Below are 20,225 nucleotides of genomic sequence, written 5' to 3' on the forward strand. Positions count from 1 at the left end.
GCTGGATATCCTGGTTAGCAATAATGGCCCATATTTCACTAGCTATGAATTCCAGGAGTTTATGTCGGGTAATGGTATCAAACACGTCAGGACAGCATCGTTCAAGCCAGCTTCCAATGGCCAGGCGGAACGTGCGGTTCAAATCATAAAACAGGGCATGCCCCGGATTCAAGGACCTTCCCTTCAGTACCACCTTTCGCACCTCCTGCTGGCCTATAGGTCCCGCCCGCATTCGCTCACTGGAGTCCCGCCCGCGGAACTACTCGTGAAATGCACACTTAAAACGCGGCTATCCCTCATTCATCCAGCCCTGTCAGACATTGTTGAGGGCAAGCGCCAGTCCCAAATTGAGTGCCTTGATCGTAACTCAGTGGGGAGATGCATAGAAATTGATGTCCCGTATTCGTCCTCAATCATGCTTTGGGACTCAAGTGGCATGAGGGTACTGAAATTGGCAAAGAAGGGAATAGGGTCATAGTGGTCAGACTTAACAGTGGGCAGATATGCCGCAAACATCTGGACCAAGTAAAGAAAAGGTTCAGCATGGACACTGAGGAACCTGAGGAAGATCATGAGATGTCACCCACACTACTGCCAGTGAACGAGCAACAAGGACATTCACCAGCATGCACAGTCCCTGCGGCCAGCCTGGACAGGCTGGAATCACCTCAGGTGACAGAGACGCATACCATGGCCCAACTACCAGAGCCCCAACTGCAGCACTCCACGAGAGGGCGCCGACCGCCTGAAAGACTCAATCTTTGACCCAAAGACATTGGGGGGAGGTGATGTCATGTTTGTAATCTTCACATAACTGTAACCTTTATGTAACAACACTGTACACTGTATACACCTGAGTAATACACACCTTGACCACAGTGGGTGAACTTGTGGGAGACACTTCTCACCTGGTCATCGAGGTATATAAAGGGAGGTCCCAATGCAGGGTCAGCACTTCTTGGTCCTGGGAATAAAGGTTCAGGTCACGTAGTGACCTTGTCTGCAATACATGCCTCATGTGATTCCATAGTGAGGTGTAAGGACACCACATCAAGCCCCCTCATAATCTGATACATTTCGATAAGATCACCTCTCATTCTTCTAAATTCCAATGAGTAGACGCCCAACCTACTCAACCTTTCCTCATAAATCAACCCCCTCATCCCTGGAATTAACCTCGTGAAACTTCTCTAAACTGCCTCCAAAGCAAGTATATCCTTTCGTAAATATGGAAACCAAAACTGCACACAGTATTCCAGGTGTGGCCTCACCAATACCTTGTACAGCTGTAGCAAGACTTCCCTGCTTTTATACTCCATCCCCTTTGCAATAAAGTCCAAGATTCCATTGACTTTCCTGATCACTTGCTGTACCTGCATACTATCCTTTTGTGTTTCATGCAGAAGTACTCCCAAGTCCCGTTGTACTGCAGCACTTTGCAATCTTTCTCCATTTAAATAATAACTTGCTCTTTGATTTTTTTTCTGCCAAAGTGCATGACCTCACACTTGCCAACATTATACTCCATCTGCCAAATTTTGCCCACTCACTTAGCCTGTCTATGTCCGTTTGCAGATTTTTTGTGTCCTCCTCACAAATTGCTTTTCCTCCCATCCTCTGGTGTACAGGCAAGGTGTGTACAGTGTAAGGGTACATTCAGTGTTGCATAACAGTGTTACAGACATCACACAGTAAACAGGCATGCATACACAACACCCCTCTCCCTTCCCTCCCTTTTCTCTTTCTCCCCATAACCTTCCCTTCCCCTCCCTCATACCCTGCTTCCCCTTTCTCCCACTGTTTCCTCTCCTTCCCTCTTTTCCTTTTTATTATCCTCTTCTGCCGGCCCTTTATTGACCCACCCCCTTTAACCGCTTACTCCCCCAATAGGCATTGCTTGTCGCTGTCTGCACTAAGTAGCCAGCTGATATTCCTCCCGAGTAAACCTGGGCTGAACTGTTATCAACCCAACTGGAAAGTCTCTCCATTGTGTAAATGCACTATACCATACTTTGAACATGTTCTAGTCTTCAAACAATTTTATTTACATTAAGAAAAATTTACCAACCAACTCTACGAGTTTACATTTTAAATTATCAATATACTAATGAGTATATTTGCTAATTTTGAGGCTAAAATACAGTATGTTAGCTGTATTTTATCAGTATAGAGCACTCACATGAATACTAATCAGAACTTTTTCGAAATAAAAACTTGCGTTGTGTGAACTATAGACCCTCCACCAAACAACATCCAGGACAATTCCTGTCATCTCAAGATTGATTTATTGGTTGACTACTAAGTGTTATTGTAAGGAATTTATAATGTGTCATATAACATTTAGTGATTGTAAAACTTGTGAATCTCATTTAGCCTGGGACAGTGCACAGTGTAGCTTCTTTTATGTTACTAGTCCAAACCAGGCATATTTTCTTCTCCACAATACACCATTCCTTGCTGCCATAACATTCAATTGTCAGCATATTATCCAACTATTTCTCCCATCACGTTGAGGCCTGGTTATTCCATGACATTTCCAGGCTACTCATCAACCTAATAGTCTAGTTTTGTCACTCAGTTCTGAATGCAATCAGCTGGGTTTACAGGAATAATAGTCTCAGCCTCTTCATATGACTTTGGCAGCATACTTCCAAAAAATAAGTCACCAACATAAACTTGCAAAGTAGATGATTGAAGGCACTCTCCATTCACTTACTACTTCAACACAGAGGTATATACTGGATAGTCACCATCTGTTTAACACACTTGGCATGATATAGAAATAGTTTAAAATTTTAAAATGTGCATACAAGCCATAAATTTGTGTTGCAGATCTCCTGAGGGCTTTGTACTGAATGCCCATGTCACTCCAGCTGCTTTTAAAACATCATCAGCCTTATCACTTAGGAAGTTTTAACATCTGCAGATTAATGTAATCCCCTTCAAATTACCCTCTAGAAATCAAACTAGGCCATATGCCCACAGTACCCCCAGATGTTTTCCAAAGATTGTGGAACAGGATGATTCTAATATGCGAGTACTGCTTCTCCTGAGAGAAAGATATTCCAACTTTTCTTCACATGAAAACAGCCTGTTAGAGACTTCCAATGCATTGCACATCATTCAGCCAGGAAATATCTGCTCAGTTAGTGAATGCAGTGGATTCATCTTTGAGCAGCACTCTGACACAATTAAAAAGCTGGATATTGGCTCAAGTCCTCAATACCATATAAGGTTTTTGAGGGATAGCAACACAAAAGTTTACATATGCAGTAATTTTTGAAACTATTGATATGTAGGTTGAAAACTACTGTATTTCTCCTTTTGAACTGCAACCTAGATGTGGTGAAGTGGTTTGTGAGACTATGTGGCCCAGAGTTATACTAGCATTGGCCTTACTTCTAGTAGGGCCACCCATCCTAGGAAGGCCAAGGGTATCGAGAGAAGTCTTTCTAGGGAGTTGTTGCTGACCTACCAAATAATATCAATAGACCATCCCACATAATTGAGGAATATGTGGATGATGAACCTACAGATCCTAGTTAAGATGGTGTTCAGTGCTGTACTCCATCGGGTGAAAAATGCTCAGAGGTTTTCTTTCAACACTTAGAGACTGCATTCTGAGGTTGGTCACTTAGCCTGCCTTGGATTGTCAAAGCTACATGATGAGAGGTTGGAAGTGGCTGCGCATACATCACTTTCACCTCAATCCATTGCTGTGCAGTTTTTTTTTACTTTAAAATTCTGTGACAATGATAGCCTCGGTTCCATACAAGTTGCGCAGGATTCAGATGTTGAGTTAAGGTATGGGTCTCTGATTTGGGGTGATGTAAACAATATGTCAGCTACTGATACGTCAGTTAGTAGAAATCAGTAGATTTTCTTTAATATTTTGTGAACATTATAAGGATTTTCAGAGTCACTTAGGTAGCATTTGACACCAGAGAAAAGAACAATATTACTACTGGTATGTGGAAATCTCCCCTAATAATTTTATGTTCCTCACACATTTTAAACTGTAGCTCTACTATAGATTCCATGATAACCTACTTATCCCTGAATTGTTTGCGGCTATAGTTGTTCATACACGGCAGAATATTGACTACTGATATCATTTAAAATTTCAGTAACTGATTCAATCTATACTTACAAGAAAAATAACATTTAACTGAATGTATTAGTGCAATCACAGGGACTAGTTATTTCATTTTCCACATATGAGCAGCGACATCGCAAAACACTGCCTCACGTTAAGAAACAATAAACTGATTGAGAATGAGCCCAAGAACAAGAAGTCATGACGCACATCATTCTGCCATTATCCAGCGCACTGGAGCACCAGTGTGGTCATATTATACCAATAGCCACAACTCCAATTAAAACTGAAACAAAGACAAAAGGACTAATTAAGCATGTGGTCAACTGTTGGGCACTTTTCATACTGTGCTTGCACCATACAGTGATTTACAGTTTATTTTCTGTGTGGATCTGCTGATTTCCCTATAGGTTAAGCTATATAATTAACATAAAATATTGATACATTTTTGCTACTGAACATAATAATCACATCAAACAGAGTTCTGTAAGACACATACTGATTACTGTATGTTTATCACAAATGAACACCACATTATTCATACCATTTCCTGAATGTTATTCACAGGGGATGAAACTGCTCACAGCAGGTGAGTCACAGATAGGAATACTAATAAGGAATTAATTTAAAATAAGTCTGCACAGGCTCCAACAGTTTTGCATTTCAGTCATAAGTGGAGAGATGAAGTGGCTGTGGCATAAAAAAGTAAAGAATTGTTTTATGTATAACTACTATCACAGTAATACCCAGAGTGCATATGCTAAAGCTTAGAGGTAAGGAGATATCCATAAATGTTATAATTTTAACCGAGTACTCTTTTGAGGGGGCAGTTAATGCTTCATCTCCACTTTTTTTATAGGCATAAAAAAGAATCCGTTGTCTTCATTTTTGTGATCAGTGTGCTTTGGGGAGGGAGTAAACAACAGAGCATTCTTGCGGAAAAAAAATGACAATTACAGTTGGTCCTTAAGAGACTGTGATTTGCAACATTTCCATATATTAGATAAATCAACATGTTTCCCATGTCAATGTATCTTCAGTGGTAAAATCTTCTGCAAATGCTTCACAGCAATTTCTCATTGTGAAATGTTACTGCAGTCAGCCATTAGTGCATGTAAACACTTTAATGTACACTTATCACTGCGCAACTCATTTATTTTGGGCAACTTCAGGTCAACTTGTGTAAGCAGTTCTGATGTACAGTGAGGCTATGCCCACTTTAAAGTATGTGGCAACTTACTTGCATTAAAACAGACTTACCTTTGACTATAGTATTTAGTCATGCAACCATGAAAGCTGGCTGACACTGCATCACTATGCAAAGCCCCGCATTACCCCCATACCAACCATGCAAAATGTTAGCATAACAGCATCATTCCAATTTCCCATTTAAATAACACAAATGCCAGATTCATAGTGGCATGAAAACAATTGCTTAAGAGTATTTGGTTTTTAAAATGTCCCACTGCACAGTGCATTCCATTACATTAACTCTCAGAATCTCCTCCCTTTACTAATTGTAACTAGAATGCAAAATCATTTGAGAACTGCAGTAGCACTTCAGAAACCAAACAGTTATAGTTTTTGCAAATAACTTACACTTTTTTTAAAGTTCACAATGAAAGTGGCCTTTGATTTCATACATTTTCCTCGTCTACTTTATATCACTCAGCATTAGAAGCTGACAGAAAATAATTTTACAAGATGTTATGTGAAAAAAGCTCTAAGTGGAAAAGGTTTTATAGGGTTTATAAAAAGTGACAAGATTTTTAAATATATTTAATGTATCAAAAAAGGATAAAAAGGAAAATGTTGGAAATATGAAATAAAAACACCAACAGCTGCATAGCAGTTCTATCAACATTTAAAAGAGAAAGAAAAGTTAACACTTTGGGACATGACCCTTTAACAGAATAAAATTGGTTCCCTTGGTTTCGAGAGAAACCATTAAACCGCTAAAATTAATATTTATGATATTACAACCTTTTAGTTCCAGGCATAATAGTTCCCTGCTACAAATGTGAAATTATGCAAGACCATGTCTTTCTTCAGACTTTAGGTATGAAATGATATCCTAAACATGTTGTAACAACAACTTGCGTTTGCATAGCGCCTTTAACTTAATAAAACATCCCAAGGCGCTTCACAGGAACATATTATAAATTGATAATGTAAGTAAGTTACATTATAAGTTGATATGAAGTTGAAATACTCTTAATACATATGTGGACGACATATTTTGCTCATCATTATTTGGGCTCCAATGTTGGAGCACCTTCAAAACAAATAACTGGGTTGCGGTGCTACATCAAATTTAAATGTCAATGTGAGGTGCAAGAGGGTGGTGGATTGTGTGTTCAATTCATGGGGAAATGCTGAGTGGAAGTTGGGAGACTTCTCACCAGGGGAGGGAGGGTGAAAGTGCAGTAAATTTGAAGGCAGTCATCAGTTCTTGTACACCAACTACCAGCTACAGTTGGTGCACTGCCTGGGGAATCCTAAAAAGGGAGGGAAATTACAAAACTTAGAAAATGAGAGCTCTGTATCTCACGTAAGAAAGGAGGATTAGCAAGCTAAGTTCTTGAGTAGAGGCTAGCTATAGCCTGAAGTAACAACTGGCAGCCTACAAAGTCTTTGATCATCATCATCATAGGCAGTCCCTCGGAATCGAGAAAGACTTGCTTCCACTCTAAAAATGAGTCCTTAGGTCTAATACGAGAACCACAGTCCCTGTCACAGGTGGGACAGATAGTCATTGAGGGAAAGGGTGGGTGGGACGAGTTTGCCGCACGCTCTTTCTGCTGCCTGCGCTTGATTGGAAGGGGCAGTGCAAAAACAAGATTGAGACAGTTGCCTCATAGTTGATAGAACTGAAGTCATTTCAGCTAGATTTATGTGTTTTAAAATTTATATAATACAAAATTGTCTTATTTTTCCTACCACTAAGTCACCAATGGAACTTTGTTTTTATTTTTTAAAAACTTCTTTATAAACTACCTGCTACTAATGTGCTCTTTTTAAAAATTTGTTTGGATAGCCTCGTACTGTATCTGCACTGGTAAGACCACGCCATACAAAAAAATCAACAAATACATTCTGTGCATTAAATAGGTCTCAAAATGTATTATGCAAACAGACGAGAAGAAATGATTTTCTACAAAATAAGCCATGTATCCATTTTTAGTTATGCTTCAATTGTACAGAGCCTTGGTCAGACCCCCCATCAGGAGTACTGTGTACAATTTTGGGCACCTCAGGAAGGTTACATTGGCCTTGGAAGGGGTACAACAGATTCACCAGAATTATATCGGGGCTAAAAGGGTTAAATTATTGGGAAAGGTTGCACAAACATGGTTTGCATTTCCTTAAGTATAGATGATTGAGGGCTTATCTGATCGAGGTGTTTAAAATGTTAAAAGAATTCGATCGGGTAGATAGAAACTATTTCGTATGGTGGAGGAAATTCAGAACAAGGGGCTTTACCTTAAATTTGAGCTAGGCCATTCAGGGGTGAAATCAGGAAGCACTTCTTCACAAAAATAGTGGAAATCTGGAACTCTTTTCCCCAAAAGGCTGTGGAAACTGGGTCATTTGAAGCTTTGAAGGCTGGGATCGATAGATTTTGTTAGGTAAGGGTATTAAGGGATTTGCGACCAAGGTGGGTAAATGGAGTTGAGGTACAGATCAGTCATGATCTAATTGAATGGTGGAACAGGCTCCAAGGGTTGGAACTCACCACATGGGAAAAAGAGAAAGAAAATGAAATGTGAAAACTAAAAGTAATGGGGAAAATATTTTTTTAAATGTAAAATTGAAACAGCAAATTAAAAATCAAAAAATGCGAGATTAAAATTGAAAAGATGAAAATAGGCTAGAAGGATAGGATAAAAATCTAAGAAAGCTGGAACTGTGACAATTACACATCATTCGTTGTTTTAACACCTGTTATTGTAGAACAAATCTAAAATTCATATGCATTTAGAAAGGCACAGTAAGTGCATAATTGTTGCAATGGTTGGGTAATAGTAATAGTATTCCTCAAGGAACAAACTTGACTCCTCTACTGTTTCTGATAATGGACACTGTCTGAAATGTGTTCCACAATAGCAACCTTTGAGCATTTACTACTCAAGTAGAATACAGACCAGCCTAAAGTTTGGAGAGAACAAATGTCATTGAAATCAGCCATGTAAAAGACAAATCACGTTAATTTTAGATGAGGGCAGCCTCTCTCCTTATGTTGGAAGGGGAAGAGGGATGAAATACATCAATAATATTCATCATAAAATAGTCTTAGGATTTTTAAAGTAAAAAGCCCAGGTTTCTTCTTCATGCACCAAATAGAATTCCCATCCATGACAGATCTGAGACCTAACCAGTTCCACATCTTAAGAATCTACGATATATATTTTTAAATTAATTTTTAACCAGTTCAATGCTTTGTTGTTTTCTAAAATGCTTTTCCAGCAATGTCCATGGGGAAGCTATTGTCCCTGTAGCTTGATACGCAGTCAGGGATGAGCAATGCCATATGCCTGGCTAGAATATAGATGCTGCTTCAAAGGGAGTTGTCTGACCTCTTTATGTGGAGTGCTGAACAAAAGCTGGGAAACACACAATAATAGAAGTGGTTAGTTTTGATGACCATTCTAGCAATTGCTTATCCTCTCATCTTTGCAATGATTCTTATATTAATTCTCAGGATGTGGGCATTGCTGGCAAGGTTGGCATTTATTGCCCATCTCAAGTTACCCTTGAGAAGGTGGTGGTGGGCTGCCTTCTTGAACCTCTGGAGTCCATGTGGTGAAGGTGCTCCCACGCAGTGCTATAGATAGGGATTTTGACCCAACGTCAATGAAGGAACGGAGATATATGTCCAAGTCAAGATAGTGTGTGACTTGCTGTTCAACATGGAGATATACTGATTTAATTAGCTGAGGGGGGTAGGTTTTAATCAGGAGGTTTCCTTGCCCATGTTTGACCTGGAGCCATATTTCGTGGGGTCCAATACACTGCCAAGGCTGGCCCCACCCCCACCGTATACCACTAAGCACCTGTCCTGCAAGTGGAACAGGATGTACACAGGGATGGTGATGCAAGATTCTGGGATGTTGACTGATAGTCTCACTTGCAGAATAAAACCTATGTCAGGCTGTTGCTTGACTGGTCCGTTGGACAGCTCTCCCAAATTTGGTACCAGTCTCCAAATATTATTAAGGATTTTGCAGGATCAACTGAGCTCAGTGTGCCTTTGTTGTATCCTAATTTGATGTCTAGAGAACAGCCAAATAGTCTATCAGGTTTTATTCTTGTTTTCCTTTCCAGTGGTTTGAGACAAGTGATTTTCTAGGCCACTTCAGAGAGCAGTTAAGAGTTAATTACTTTGGTGTGAGACTAGGGCCACATATAAGCCAGAATAGATAAGGACAGCAGGTTTCCTTCTCAAAAGGACACTAGTGAACCAGTTGGGTTTTTAGGACAATCCAACATAGTAACTTTTTACTGGTACTAGCTTTTTAATTTCCAGATTTATTTTTTTCTTTAAAACTGAATTCAAATTCTCAAACTGCTGACGATACAAAGCGCCTGGAGATGTAGACGTTCAGCCATGATCTTATTGAATGGCGGAGCAGGCTTGAAGAGCCATATGGCCTACTCCTGCTCCTATTTCTTATGTTCTAAAAACATTGGAAAATAAGTGTGTAAAATGTCCAAGAGCTCCTTATGTTACTGGATTGGGTTGAGTTGGTATTATACTGCACTCGGTATAAAACTCAAACTGCTGCAAAGTGGTGTCATGATTAGGATTCCATAACCCTCAGCTTTAGTGCAGTGGAGAGAGATCAAGACAAGAGTTATATTGCTATAGTTTGCATTGACATGTATCCAAACTATTTCACACAGATGTGGAGATGACACCATTACTGCACCTTTTTGTGTTGTGATTGATGCATGATTCATTAATCTGATGCATTATAATAGAATTATTGTAGTTAAATCCTTAACTTGCAATAAAAACCCTCAAGGAAATGTGTGGGTAGCTCCCTTGAACCAGATGCATTTAGAAGTATTAAAAGCAAAACTTAAAAGAATGTTAGGTGAGAAAATAATCTGTTTGTGTAAACAAGTGCAACACCAACATTAAAGGATGACTGTGTTCAATGCCAGTAGGCTTTATTTGTATTGTAAGTAATGAATCAACAAATCCATTTACTGACTTACTTTTTCATAGCTGTGTAAAATACAATACAAGTTTTGCAGCCTATTTGCTGGTAGGACACTTTGATTTCAACACATGTACTACTACAGTTACACCTTCATGTTAATTAGCTATTTGCAATAAGCAAGCACATAATTATTCACATTAATGTTAAATACAATTCACATTTGTCTCTAAAGTGACATTAGTACATCACGTTCTTGTACGCTTGTGTGGAAAGATTTCCCAAAAATAAATGAGTGTAGGCCTGGTTTTAATTTCTCAGCCATAGCCATGATAATGCTCAAGTCACCTTCCACTGTAAGGTCAAGGTCAGTCTTCAGATTCCGTAAGGATTTGAAAGACTTCTTTCCCTTCTGGCTAAAGAAAAGAAATAAACAGAACAAAACACAGTTAGCATTATAATGAATAGAATCAGAATTTTATTGCATAGAAGGTGGCCATTCAGCTCATCATGCCTGCATCAGCTCTTAAAGAGCTATCCATTTAGTCAATTTTCCTGCCCTTTCCCCACACCCTTTCTACTTCCTATTTATAAGTTATACCTCCACTAATGTTTCTGGTAGGACAATTCATGTCCTAACAACCCACTTTAAAAAAAAACTTCTACTAATTTTTTTTGGTGACGACTGTACATTTATAACCTCAAGTCAGCAACCAGTGAAAACAGTTTTTCCACACTTACCTTATCAAAACCTCTCATAATTTTGAGCACCTCGAACAGATCTCTTCATCTTTGCTCTAGCGAAAACAAATTCTAGCTGTGGTCTAACCAATGAATTTCATAAGTTTAGCAATATCTCTTTTCTTTTGTACTGTGTGTCCCTATTTATGAAACCTACATTACCATACTGGCTTTATGAACCTATCCTTCAGCTTTTAAAGATTTAAATGTCTGAATTCGTAAGTATCTCTGCTCTTTTCCTCCTTAAAGTTTTACTATTTGGCATATATTTCCTCTCTTTATTCTCCCGCATAAAATATATTATAAAAATCTTTGGAGGGTGCTGGCTGAGAACTGCATGTACATAGTCTCGTCATTTATTCTGCTTCTACAGCAACTTATAAAAGATATATCTCACCCATGATTAAATGTGTTACTTACCTTCATCAAGGGTGGACTTAAGGATGTAATACCCAAATACTCACACCCAATTTAAAAATAAATGACTGCCTGCACACTTAAGATACTAAAAATAATACCCAATGGTATGATTTTAAATTCTTGAGGTAAAAGGGAAAAACCAAACTTCAATTGCACATGACAACTTTCTTGACAATATTCAACAATATTTTAATCAGTTTGCAGTCAGAAGGAAAGAAAGGATTCTATAATAGTAATAACTTAATGTACTTCTAATATCTCCATCTGATAAGAGAGTGGAATTGAATATCTAATTCCTCAAATACAGAAAATTGTAGTAAAACATTAATAAGCTAAGGATGGTTGAAGATAGTGATTTAGAAGGATAACCCCAGGTATATCAATACACATTTATCTATAAACATGTACTTTTACTGATTGAAGATTTGATTTTTGGCAATGGTTGCTGAATGGGGACACCTGCTGGCGATAACTGCTACACAATACAATTGCAGTAAAATTTTAAGCAATGGCAGACATGGGCAATACTTTAACTGTGGACAGTTACAATCGACTAGAGTTTAAAATATAATCAATTATTAGTCACAGAGAAGCCAAAAAATTTCAACTGAAACATTTTTAATTTAGAACATAGGAAAGTGGAGGCCCATAAAAGATTGCAGTCCATCTGGTTGGTCCCAAAAACAAATACCCCTCAAAGGCCAATTCACTTAAATATATAATTTCCCATTAATATTTTCCAAACTATCTGCTTCCTTGATTAAACAATGCAGTAGGTAAGATAGTTAAGTATTATTTATACAGTTGACAATTTTGAATGCATGACTAAATACTGAACGCTTTCATGAAGGATCCTTATATTTCTGTTGCTATGGTGTTATAACAGCATTTAACTCATTCATAAATTTTTCACAGAACATATATTGCTCGTAAATCCAAAGTACTTGCTTCAATTGATACAGTAGATCTTGTGTATACTCTTATTTCTCAGAGCTGGACTTTTGATCAAATAGTCTTTGAATTTACTTTTTAAAAGGTGTTAATTCCAGTTCAATTATAGGAAACTAACTATCTCAGGATTGCAGTATTTTGGTGAAGTATACAATTGTTTTCAGATCAGAGTTAAAATGCAGAGAAGAAGAGAACAAGTTCAGTTATAGTTCATGAAACATTCTTAAGCTTTTAAACTTATTGAGAATGCATGTAATCAATTTCAAATTTTGAACTTACTGTTTTCTCCATATTATCAAATTATCATTAGTAATGCTCAATGGGCCAGCAAATAATGTAACAAACAAGATTATAAGAGAGGGACTGGATTTGCATTTTCAATATCTCAGCATCAGATGAGTTACAAAGAAAAATGTTTAGATAAGTTAATATATTTCTATAATCCTGTGCGTACTGCAGTTTTAAAATAACATTAAAAACAGAAAATAAATCTTGCATACGTTTCATCCTCTATGTATTTTATCACTGTTTGGGCTTTTCTGTGAAGGACGAGGAGAAACTGTGCTAGGAAAATCCTCCTGAGGGACAAACCGGACTTGAGCTGAAAAATCTGAGAGAGAAAAGTTTTCATTCATAATTTTACTTAACTGGTTTTAAAATTTACATCAAAGCAGCAGACATACATGAATACTTTGAAAATGCTCTTTTGACAATTGTCACAAACCACACCACAATTCTAGACAAAACAATGTACCAATAATGTTTCCAGTACCAACGCGAGAACAAATCATCCACAAAAATATCAAGAAACAATTATACCAAGGTATCAGTGAGCATTGCTCACAACTGGCATCTTATTTCTAATATCCCATACCTGATCTAAAAAAGACTTCACCAATGTATCTCGATGCATCACATCCTGGAAGATATTCCTGTGAGAGTTTAGTGAAATGCAATTTAAAAACATATAAGTTACAGAAACAAAGTTATAGTAGATAGAAACAATTTTGTTTAAAAAAGCAACGGGGTGGTATAATGGATTACATTATTGACCTTTCACTTCCGAGAGCCGAGTTTGAATCAAACCTGAACTGATGGGATAAATTCATTGAAGTTGCTGTATTCCACAACTAGACCATTTAAGAAAAACTCTCTGAGAAACCCCAAACTTAATCACTTAAATTTGATTTAGTAAAGTTTGTTGAATTTGTTGACATATATAATCAATCAACCAGGAGAGCATGAAGTAGTGAACAGACCATCATAGAGCCCAGCATCCTAGCCAGATCCAAATGGATGGCTGACTGCTCTACAGTATATTACAATACAGGGTACTACTATATTTATACCACTCCTGTGTAATATTTATTCATTCGCGGGATGTGGGTGTCGCTGGCAAGGACAGCATTTATTGCCCATCCCTAATTGCTCGCGAGCAAAGGTGGTGGTGAGCCACCTTCTTGAATACAATTGAGTGGCTTGCTAGGGCAGCTATGAATCAACCACATTGCTGTTGACCTGGAGTCACATATAGGCCAGACCAGGTAAGGACGACAGACTTCATTCCTTCAAGGACATTAGCGAACCAGATGGGTTTTTACAACAATCCAGTAGTTTCATGGTCACCGTTACTGATACTAGTTTTTTCTATTTAATTAATTGAATTTAAATTCCCTAGCTGCCATTGTGGTATTTGAGCCCACGTCTTCAGATTATTAGTCCAGGCTCTGAATTACAGTAACATAACCACTATGCTACCATACTGTGCAGTGAGAACTGTAGAAATATATGATGTTAAGTAGAATGGGTAATAGATTTACTGGACAGGAACACGTGTGAGGATAGTATGACATATCTTCTTACATCTCATTAATTATGTGGGAAAAAAATAATTATTTTCCAAGTTAGAATTATTTGGAGAAGTATTTAGTAATTCATATTAAAAGGATTGTGTGGAGAAGCAACATGCTTTGATCCAGGATAATACAGCTGAGTTCTATGGTGGACATTTATGCCCACAATTCTCCACACATGTTCCTGGATTGACCTTTACTATAAGTGGGAGACAGTAAGTAGAGGTTGGATTGCTTTTAAGAATCTTAAGTAGCCAGCTAATGAGCAGTATTGGCACAAGGTTGTGAGTAGGTTGCCAAAGAATTCCTCTTAGCTAAAGAATGATCCATTTGAAATATTTCATTTTAGTTTTATACCGTTTGTTTAAAAAAAGGAATATTAATGACAGAATTTCATCTTTAAAGATCTTTTACGAAGTTAGCTTTGACCATCATCACTTTTTTAAAAAGCCGCAGCGTAAAAACCACTCCTAACTAGGCAAGTCTCCACTATAGATTTCATTCATAGTTTACAATATAGGAAATAGAAAAAGTCAGGGTTTGTCATCAGAGGTTGTGGGTTATCAATATAGTCAGGTTGATGTGAATGAAGTTCTGCATTATGTCTCAACTGTCTATACAGAACAACCTTGGTCTTAGTTCCAGGGGTTGGTTCGAGTCATCAGAATACAATCCAATGACTGGAACTCAGACCAAAGTTGTAAATGTGATCTTGCAACATTTGGAAATTGGCTTAGTAAGGCACTGAAGTAGCATTCTTCACCCAGATTTAACTAACAAAGTGCAAAATGAACAGAAAAGAAATAACTGGCTATAATTTTTTGACTTCTGAACAACAAAATCTCAAATGCAAGTCTCAATACTTGTATATAAACTACAATATACTGATATACTGAGCATTTCAAAATTATTGACATTCTTCTGTCCAAAAGTGTCCAGATAACAGAATCTACTGTACCCGACGGTGCCTGATCTTGTTAGTAAAGTGATGAGAATAAATATTCTCTATTTTCCCTCACCATGAAGACCACACAAAGAAAGTAAAGAAAATGTAAAAGTTATAGTATGAGCAAAAATGCACAGCATATTATTTTCCGGCCAACTCAAAGCAAAACATTTTAAACAGTGACAGAATCTTGCTTCACGTGCATTACTTCAAAACAAGTATTTGATTTCACAAGGCGACATAAAGGCATGACTGATCGGTGAAGATAAATTTCTCCTTTGATAACTATGTTAATAATGAATTACAATTTGCATTTTGCCTCTTCCTCCCAAAATTATTAAGTTGTATTTCAAAATGTTTACAAAAATGTTATAGATCTCAGGTTATTATTTAGAAAACTCAGTTGTTATATATACAGGTTAAAAAATGCAATTTCTATTTGTAATATACAACATAAAAGCAAACAGCTAGCTTTGCAAAGTGTACAGGTCAAAGACTGGATTCCATTCCAATGTCCCAGCCCCATAGGCAGGATGTTTACAAGCTTATATACTCCACACAAGTGAACATGGTGATAATAACCTTCTGTAAAAAGAATTAATTGTTTTTAAATACATACAGATTTGGGGTAAAACTTTCATCCATATGAATTACAGTATCAGGAATCATATCTTCTTCTGATGCAGTCTTCTGAAGTGCAAAAAGTTCCATGCTCATGTAACTCTGCTGGTTATAAATGTGTTCATGGCATGGGGCCATCTGCTTCACTGTATTAACATCAACATCAATATGTGTGGTTGGGTATGGAGCATACATAATCTGACGGAAAGGCAGCACAAAGCTACCAGTAGCATCCTGACAAAGAGAAAGTTCACATTTGTTGTCATCAGAAGTTTCAATTTTAAGTAATTGCTTTCAGCAATGATTGAAGGTACATTCTGGATTTACTGAAATTTAACACTTCACAACTCCATATTTTCTTTTTGTCAATACTGCAAACCAAGTTATTATGGAAAATATCTTGAAAATTGCAAATGGTTCAAACGTTTGTAGCTCCAATTGTTATTTTTATGTAATATTCTTATTTGAATACATGAACAAACCATCCTATCTGGTTTAACCAGCAGACTAAGAGTAGGGTTAAAAAGAGAAATTAGTCCGTAAGTATAAGTTTTCAAACTGGAGGCCCCTGACTCGAGGATGTCAAAATCATCAGGTTCTGTCTGTCAAATTTCTGTTGATTTTCCTCTATTTATTGGCTCACTCTCAAGCTACTTGTATTGTTGTTAATCGATTTTTGTAATGATACCATGATTACCCTTTAGGTAGCTAGTACTATCTTTCACAAATTAGGACAAGGAGTACCCAGACAAATGTTAATATTTGCAAGAGGCTCTCCCACAGAACCATTGGTATACAGACTTGTTCCATCTGCTAAATAGTGCACAATTACTTATTTACAGGATATATTCTGGGTAATTTCCATTATTGGCCATTAATGAATCTATTTACATGTTGAGTAATGTCTGACCAACAAGATAACTGATATCTCACTGGTTAATTCACAGAAATAGTCAAGATAAGCAATTTTGCAATGCACTCTCTATAAGACAGGCCATACTTTTTGACAACTGCTATTGTGATCACTATACAAATAGAATGTTGCTATTCATTCAAAGGGAACTGTGTATCTTCACACAAGATTGAAACAAAGCAATTCTTCCCAGACTAAAACCGAGTGTACCTATTTGGAGTTGAAAATGAGGATGCACAAGTGCTAGTTATCAACAATGACTACTGCTTGGAGGTTTTTATTCATAAGGATACAAAAAATACTTCATCCAACATTCTGTCTTTTGAAACTTAGACAATTTGTGAAGCAGTCTCTTTTCTATGAGACTCAACTCCTGCTCCTCTGGTCCCCGTTCCAAATTAGCTCCTTACCACTCAACTACTATGGGGGGAGGAGATTCCTTCTCCTTTGGGCTTAGAAATTATCAAGTACGGTGTTTAATCAGTGGAGAGAAGGGGAGGGGAGAAACAATTTATCCGAAATTCTTTGAAGTTTAATTAAGGTAAGAACACACAGAATAACACAGATCCATTTCCTGTCCCCATTGGAGAATAAGCATTCCGCTATAAACCCTTACCAGTATAATGCTATGGATACAAAGTACAAGACTATATACTCGATAAATTTGTGCAAAAAAAGCAAGTTAGTTTCATTATAGTTTCAAGGTCTTGCAATAACAACAGTTCACTGAGCAGTAAAGCACAAGTTCTCCCAACATTCTCAGCAGAGCTCTTAAAGAAGGGATAAAACTGAGGACAAGTCAACACAAAGTTGTGTGTGTCCTATAGGTCAGAGGATAGTCCTTGGCAATAAAAGGAAGGAGATAAAAGAACGTAAAAGAAAGTAACAAAAAATGCAGGAAAGAAAAGAAATACATTTTGGTATTTTATATAAATGTTATATCTTACCTTTAAAAGGCCCTGAACAAAGAGACCTGAATCATATTTGAAAGAATCACTGGCATTAGCAAGTCGTGAGCATTTTCTCTCAGTTGGTGTCAAGAAAAGGCACAGAGTGCGAACCATCTGTCAATGTACAGAAATATATAACAGAGCATATAGTAAATAAGTTATGCACAAGACAACATAAATATACTGAATAGGCGGATTTTGCTGTAGAAATAACAGTGAGGCTAACCATACTCACCATTATTAACTTGTAAATCGGACAGCAACTTCCAACGACTGCATGAGCAGGTAAACGCAGAAATTAGGAAGCTGTTGTCTGAGTTGCCCTGCTCCTCCAGAAGCTTCACTATAACGATATCTCACCGAGAAACTCAGCATTGAAATACATGGAAGGGCGTGAAGTTGCTGTACTTACATGATAACTCATCAGAAAAAGTTAGGGCTTGTCCATTCCAGTGTAAGTAAATTTTTAATGTCGTGATAAGTCTTAATTACTGTCAAACAACCTCTCTGGTACTGAAAATTAACTTTTACAAGTATGGAGTCTCATTCATTCAGATTTAGAATATTGTTGGGAGATTTAAAAAAATGTAATTTAAAAAAACAATTTTTTCTTTGTCTCTGATCTTTCGCTCTACCAATCCCACTTTTCTTTCCCTCTCTTTATTTTGCTTTCTGTACCTGATTTGGCATTGAATTAAATATTCAACTTACACTTCCTGGTTCAGACTCTGCATTCCTTATTAACGATTCTTCAATCTGATTGGTTAAGTAGATACAGTTGATTATCCTGTTCACACAGGTCCCAGATCACCTACAGAGAGTGTTGTGCTAAAACGGTTTTCTAATCACAGCAAGTTTCAGTGCAAAATCCCATAGAAAGTCTGTGGTCAAGTATATGTGTAATGAACGGCTGGAGCCGTTCGTTCACTGCTGAGCGCAAAATTCGGCTAATACATTCTTACATTCTGAAAGAATAATAGTTTCCTTTGTTATTACATATATTGTTCTGCAGTCTTCCTACTATACAATACTAGTCATTGTGCTTTCTAGCTCTGAAATTTCTACTTGTGTGTAGTATTAAACGCTGGCTAACATAAAACTAATAGATGGGATTAAAAGAAAGCTCTCCCCATTTTCTTGTTCTTATAGGGTGTAAAACACTTGAAATAAGAATTGATTGCAACATATCATTTGTACAAAACAATTTACACCAGAACATTATAAAATGAAGTAATCAGTGATATACACACATTTACAACAGTAAACTATTATTCAGAGGTTTACAGATATAACAGTAATGTGCTATAATGCAGGAAGCCAGAGATTACTGCACACTTTAGATCACGACACATCAAGGGTCAGGCTGAAAGGCTTGTAGTCTACTCCTCTTAATTCAAAGTTGCTTAATTCAAATTATCTGTTGATTGAAATTGAAATCATGCAAAAGCACCTCCACTGTTAAGATTATTAATTCAAACTACTGAATAATTTGATTTTTTTTCCAACTAAAAACAACTTTGAATAAATACGGAGTAGACGGAATATTTCAATACGGGACATTGTAAAACCTGCAAATATTTATACCTCTGCAAGCTATGTTATAACCCCTGCTTTGTGATGTTAGTGACCAAGTCTCTATTCTGTTGCCCACTGACGTTACTCCCTTGAGAGTGCTAGCCATATGCATTAATAAGAAACCAACACTGCAATCCATTTTCTCACATGATGCATTCTTAAGCAATCTTGTCAGTGTTTCAGTCAAATGATAAATATTGCACCATTAGACACAGTAGCAGCTGTGTGAACACTCAATTCAACATAAATTATACTACACTGTTAATTCATGGAGATAGGTACCAGAATATTTTTTCTCTGCTTTGCCCTTATTTTTCAATGAATCATACATACAATAATGCAAAAATCATTAAATTGTTAATGAATTATGAATGCTAGCAACCACAGCAGAAATACTGTGCAATACAATATATGGGGTAGATAATCATCTACTGTGTTGAGAAATAAATCATTTATTGCTCTCCATTTGCCATGGGATCAATTAGATCAGAACATTTCTATCTATAGCAGTGTTAATCTAAAGAGCAAGGGGCTTTATCTAATATTAGTACACCCAATCCTTTTTGATAAGTCTAATAACTCGTAAATATACTGTTGATCCAGATTAGCAACACTCCTTATGTTTACAAAAATAAAAGACTGGCAAAAAATAGGAGTCTATTTTATAGTGTTATATGCACAAAAGTACGCAAAGTTCATTTTGACTAGATACAAATGTTCTTAAACAAGATTCTGAATTGAAAGGAGAGAAATACCTTGTTTACTTTTTCTGGATTGCTTCCTACAACAACAGAACACCCACATGTCTGCAGATGAGAACTAATGGCTCTGCAAATCAAACAAAATGTTCCCATTATTGCAAGGGAATACATTTCCCATATGTACTTGTGCCAGGGGTCAATGCTTAGCTTGATATGAAAAGAAGCTGAAATGTTTCAGAATTTATGCTTACTGTAACTGGGAAAATTCTTACTTTATTATTTGAACATCAATTT

The 20,225-nt window shown here is 37.0% G+C and overlaps 1 protein-coding gene and 1 long non-coding RNA gene across 5 annotated transcripts in view; one reads left to right on the forward strand and one right to left on the reverse strand.

Annotated features, from left to right (window-relative positions):
- LOC139268475 (uncharacterized) overlaps nt 1–20,225 on the forward strand; it is a 70,769-nt gene that overhangs the window by 30,222 nt on the left and 20,322 nt on the right. The gene's annotated exons all lie outside the window — the stretch shown is intronic.
- The window catches only part of c9orf72 (C9orf72-SMCR8 complex subunit), a 42,394-nt gene continuing 32,424 nt past the window's right edge, over nt 10,256–20,225 (reverse strand). For all 4 annotated transcript variants that reach the window (XM_070886676.1, XM_070886647.1, XM_070886667.1 and 1 more), the window contains exons 5-10: nt 19,986–20,058; nt 17,653–17,769; nt 15,791–16,026; nt 13,247–13,304; nt 12,873–12,982; nt 10,256–10,676 (exon numbers count right to left, since the gene is read on the reverse strand). In XM_070886676.1, coding sequence (XP_070742777.1) covers nt 10,490–10,676; nt 12,873–12,982; nt 13,247–13,304; nt 15,791–16,026; nt 17,653–17,769; nt 19,986–20,058 — 781 coding nt within the window. In that variant the 3' untranslated portion in view covers nt 10,256–10,489. The remainder of the gene's footprint in view (nt 10,677–12,872; nt 12,983–13,246; nt 13,305–15,790; nt 16,027–17,652; nt 17,770–19,985; nt 20,059–20,225) is intronic.

Source organism: Pristiophorus japonicus, chromosome 1, assembly GCF_044704955.1.
Source record: "Pristiophorus japonicus isolate sPriJap1 chromosome 1, sPriJap1.hap1, whole genome shotgun sequence".
Classification (NCBI taxonomy): domain Eukaryota; kingdom Metazoa; phylum Chordata; class Chondrichthyes; family Pristiophoridae; genus Pristiophorus; species Pristiophorus japonicus.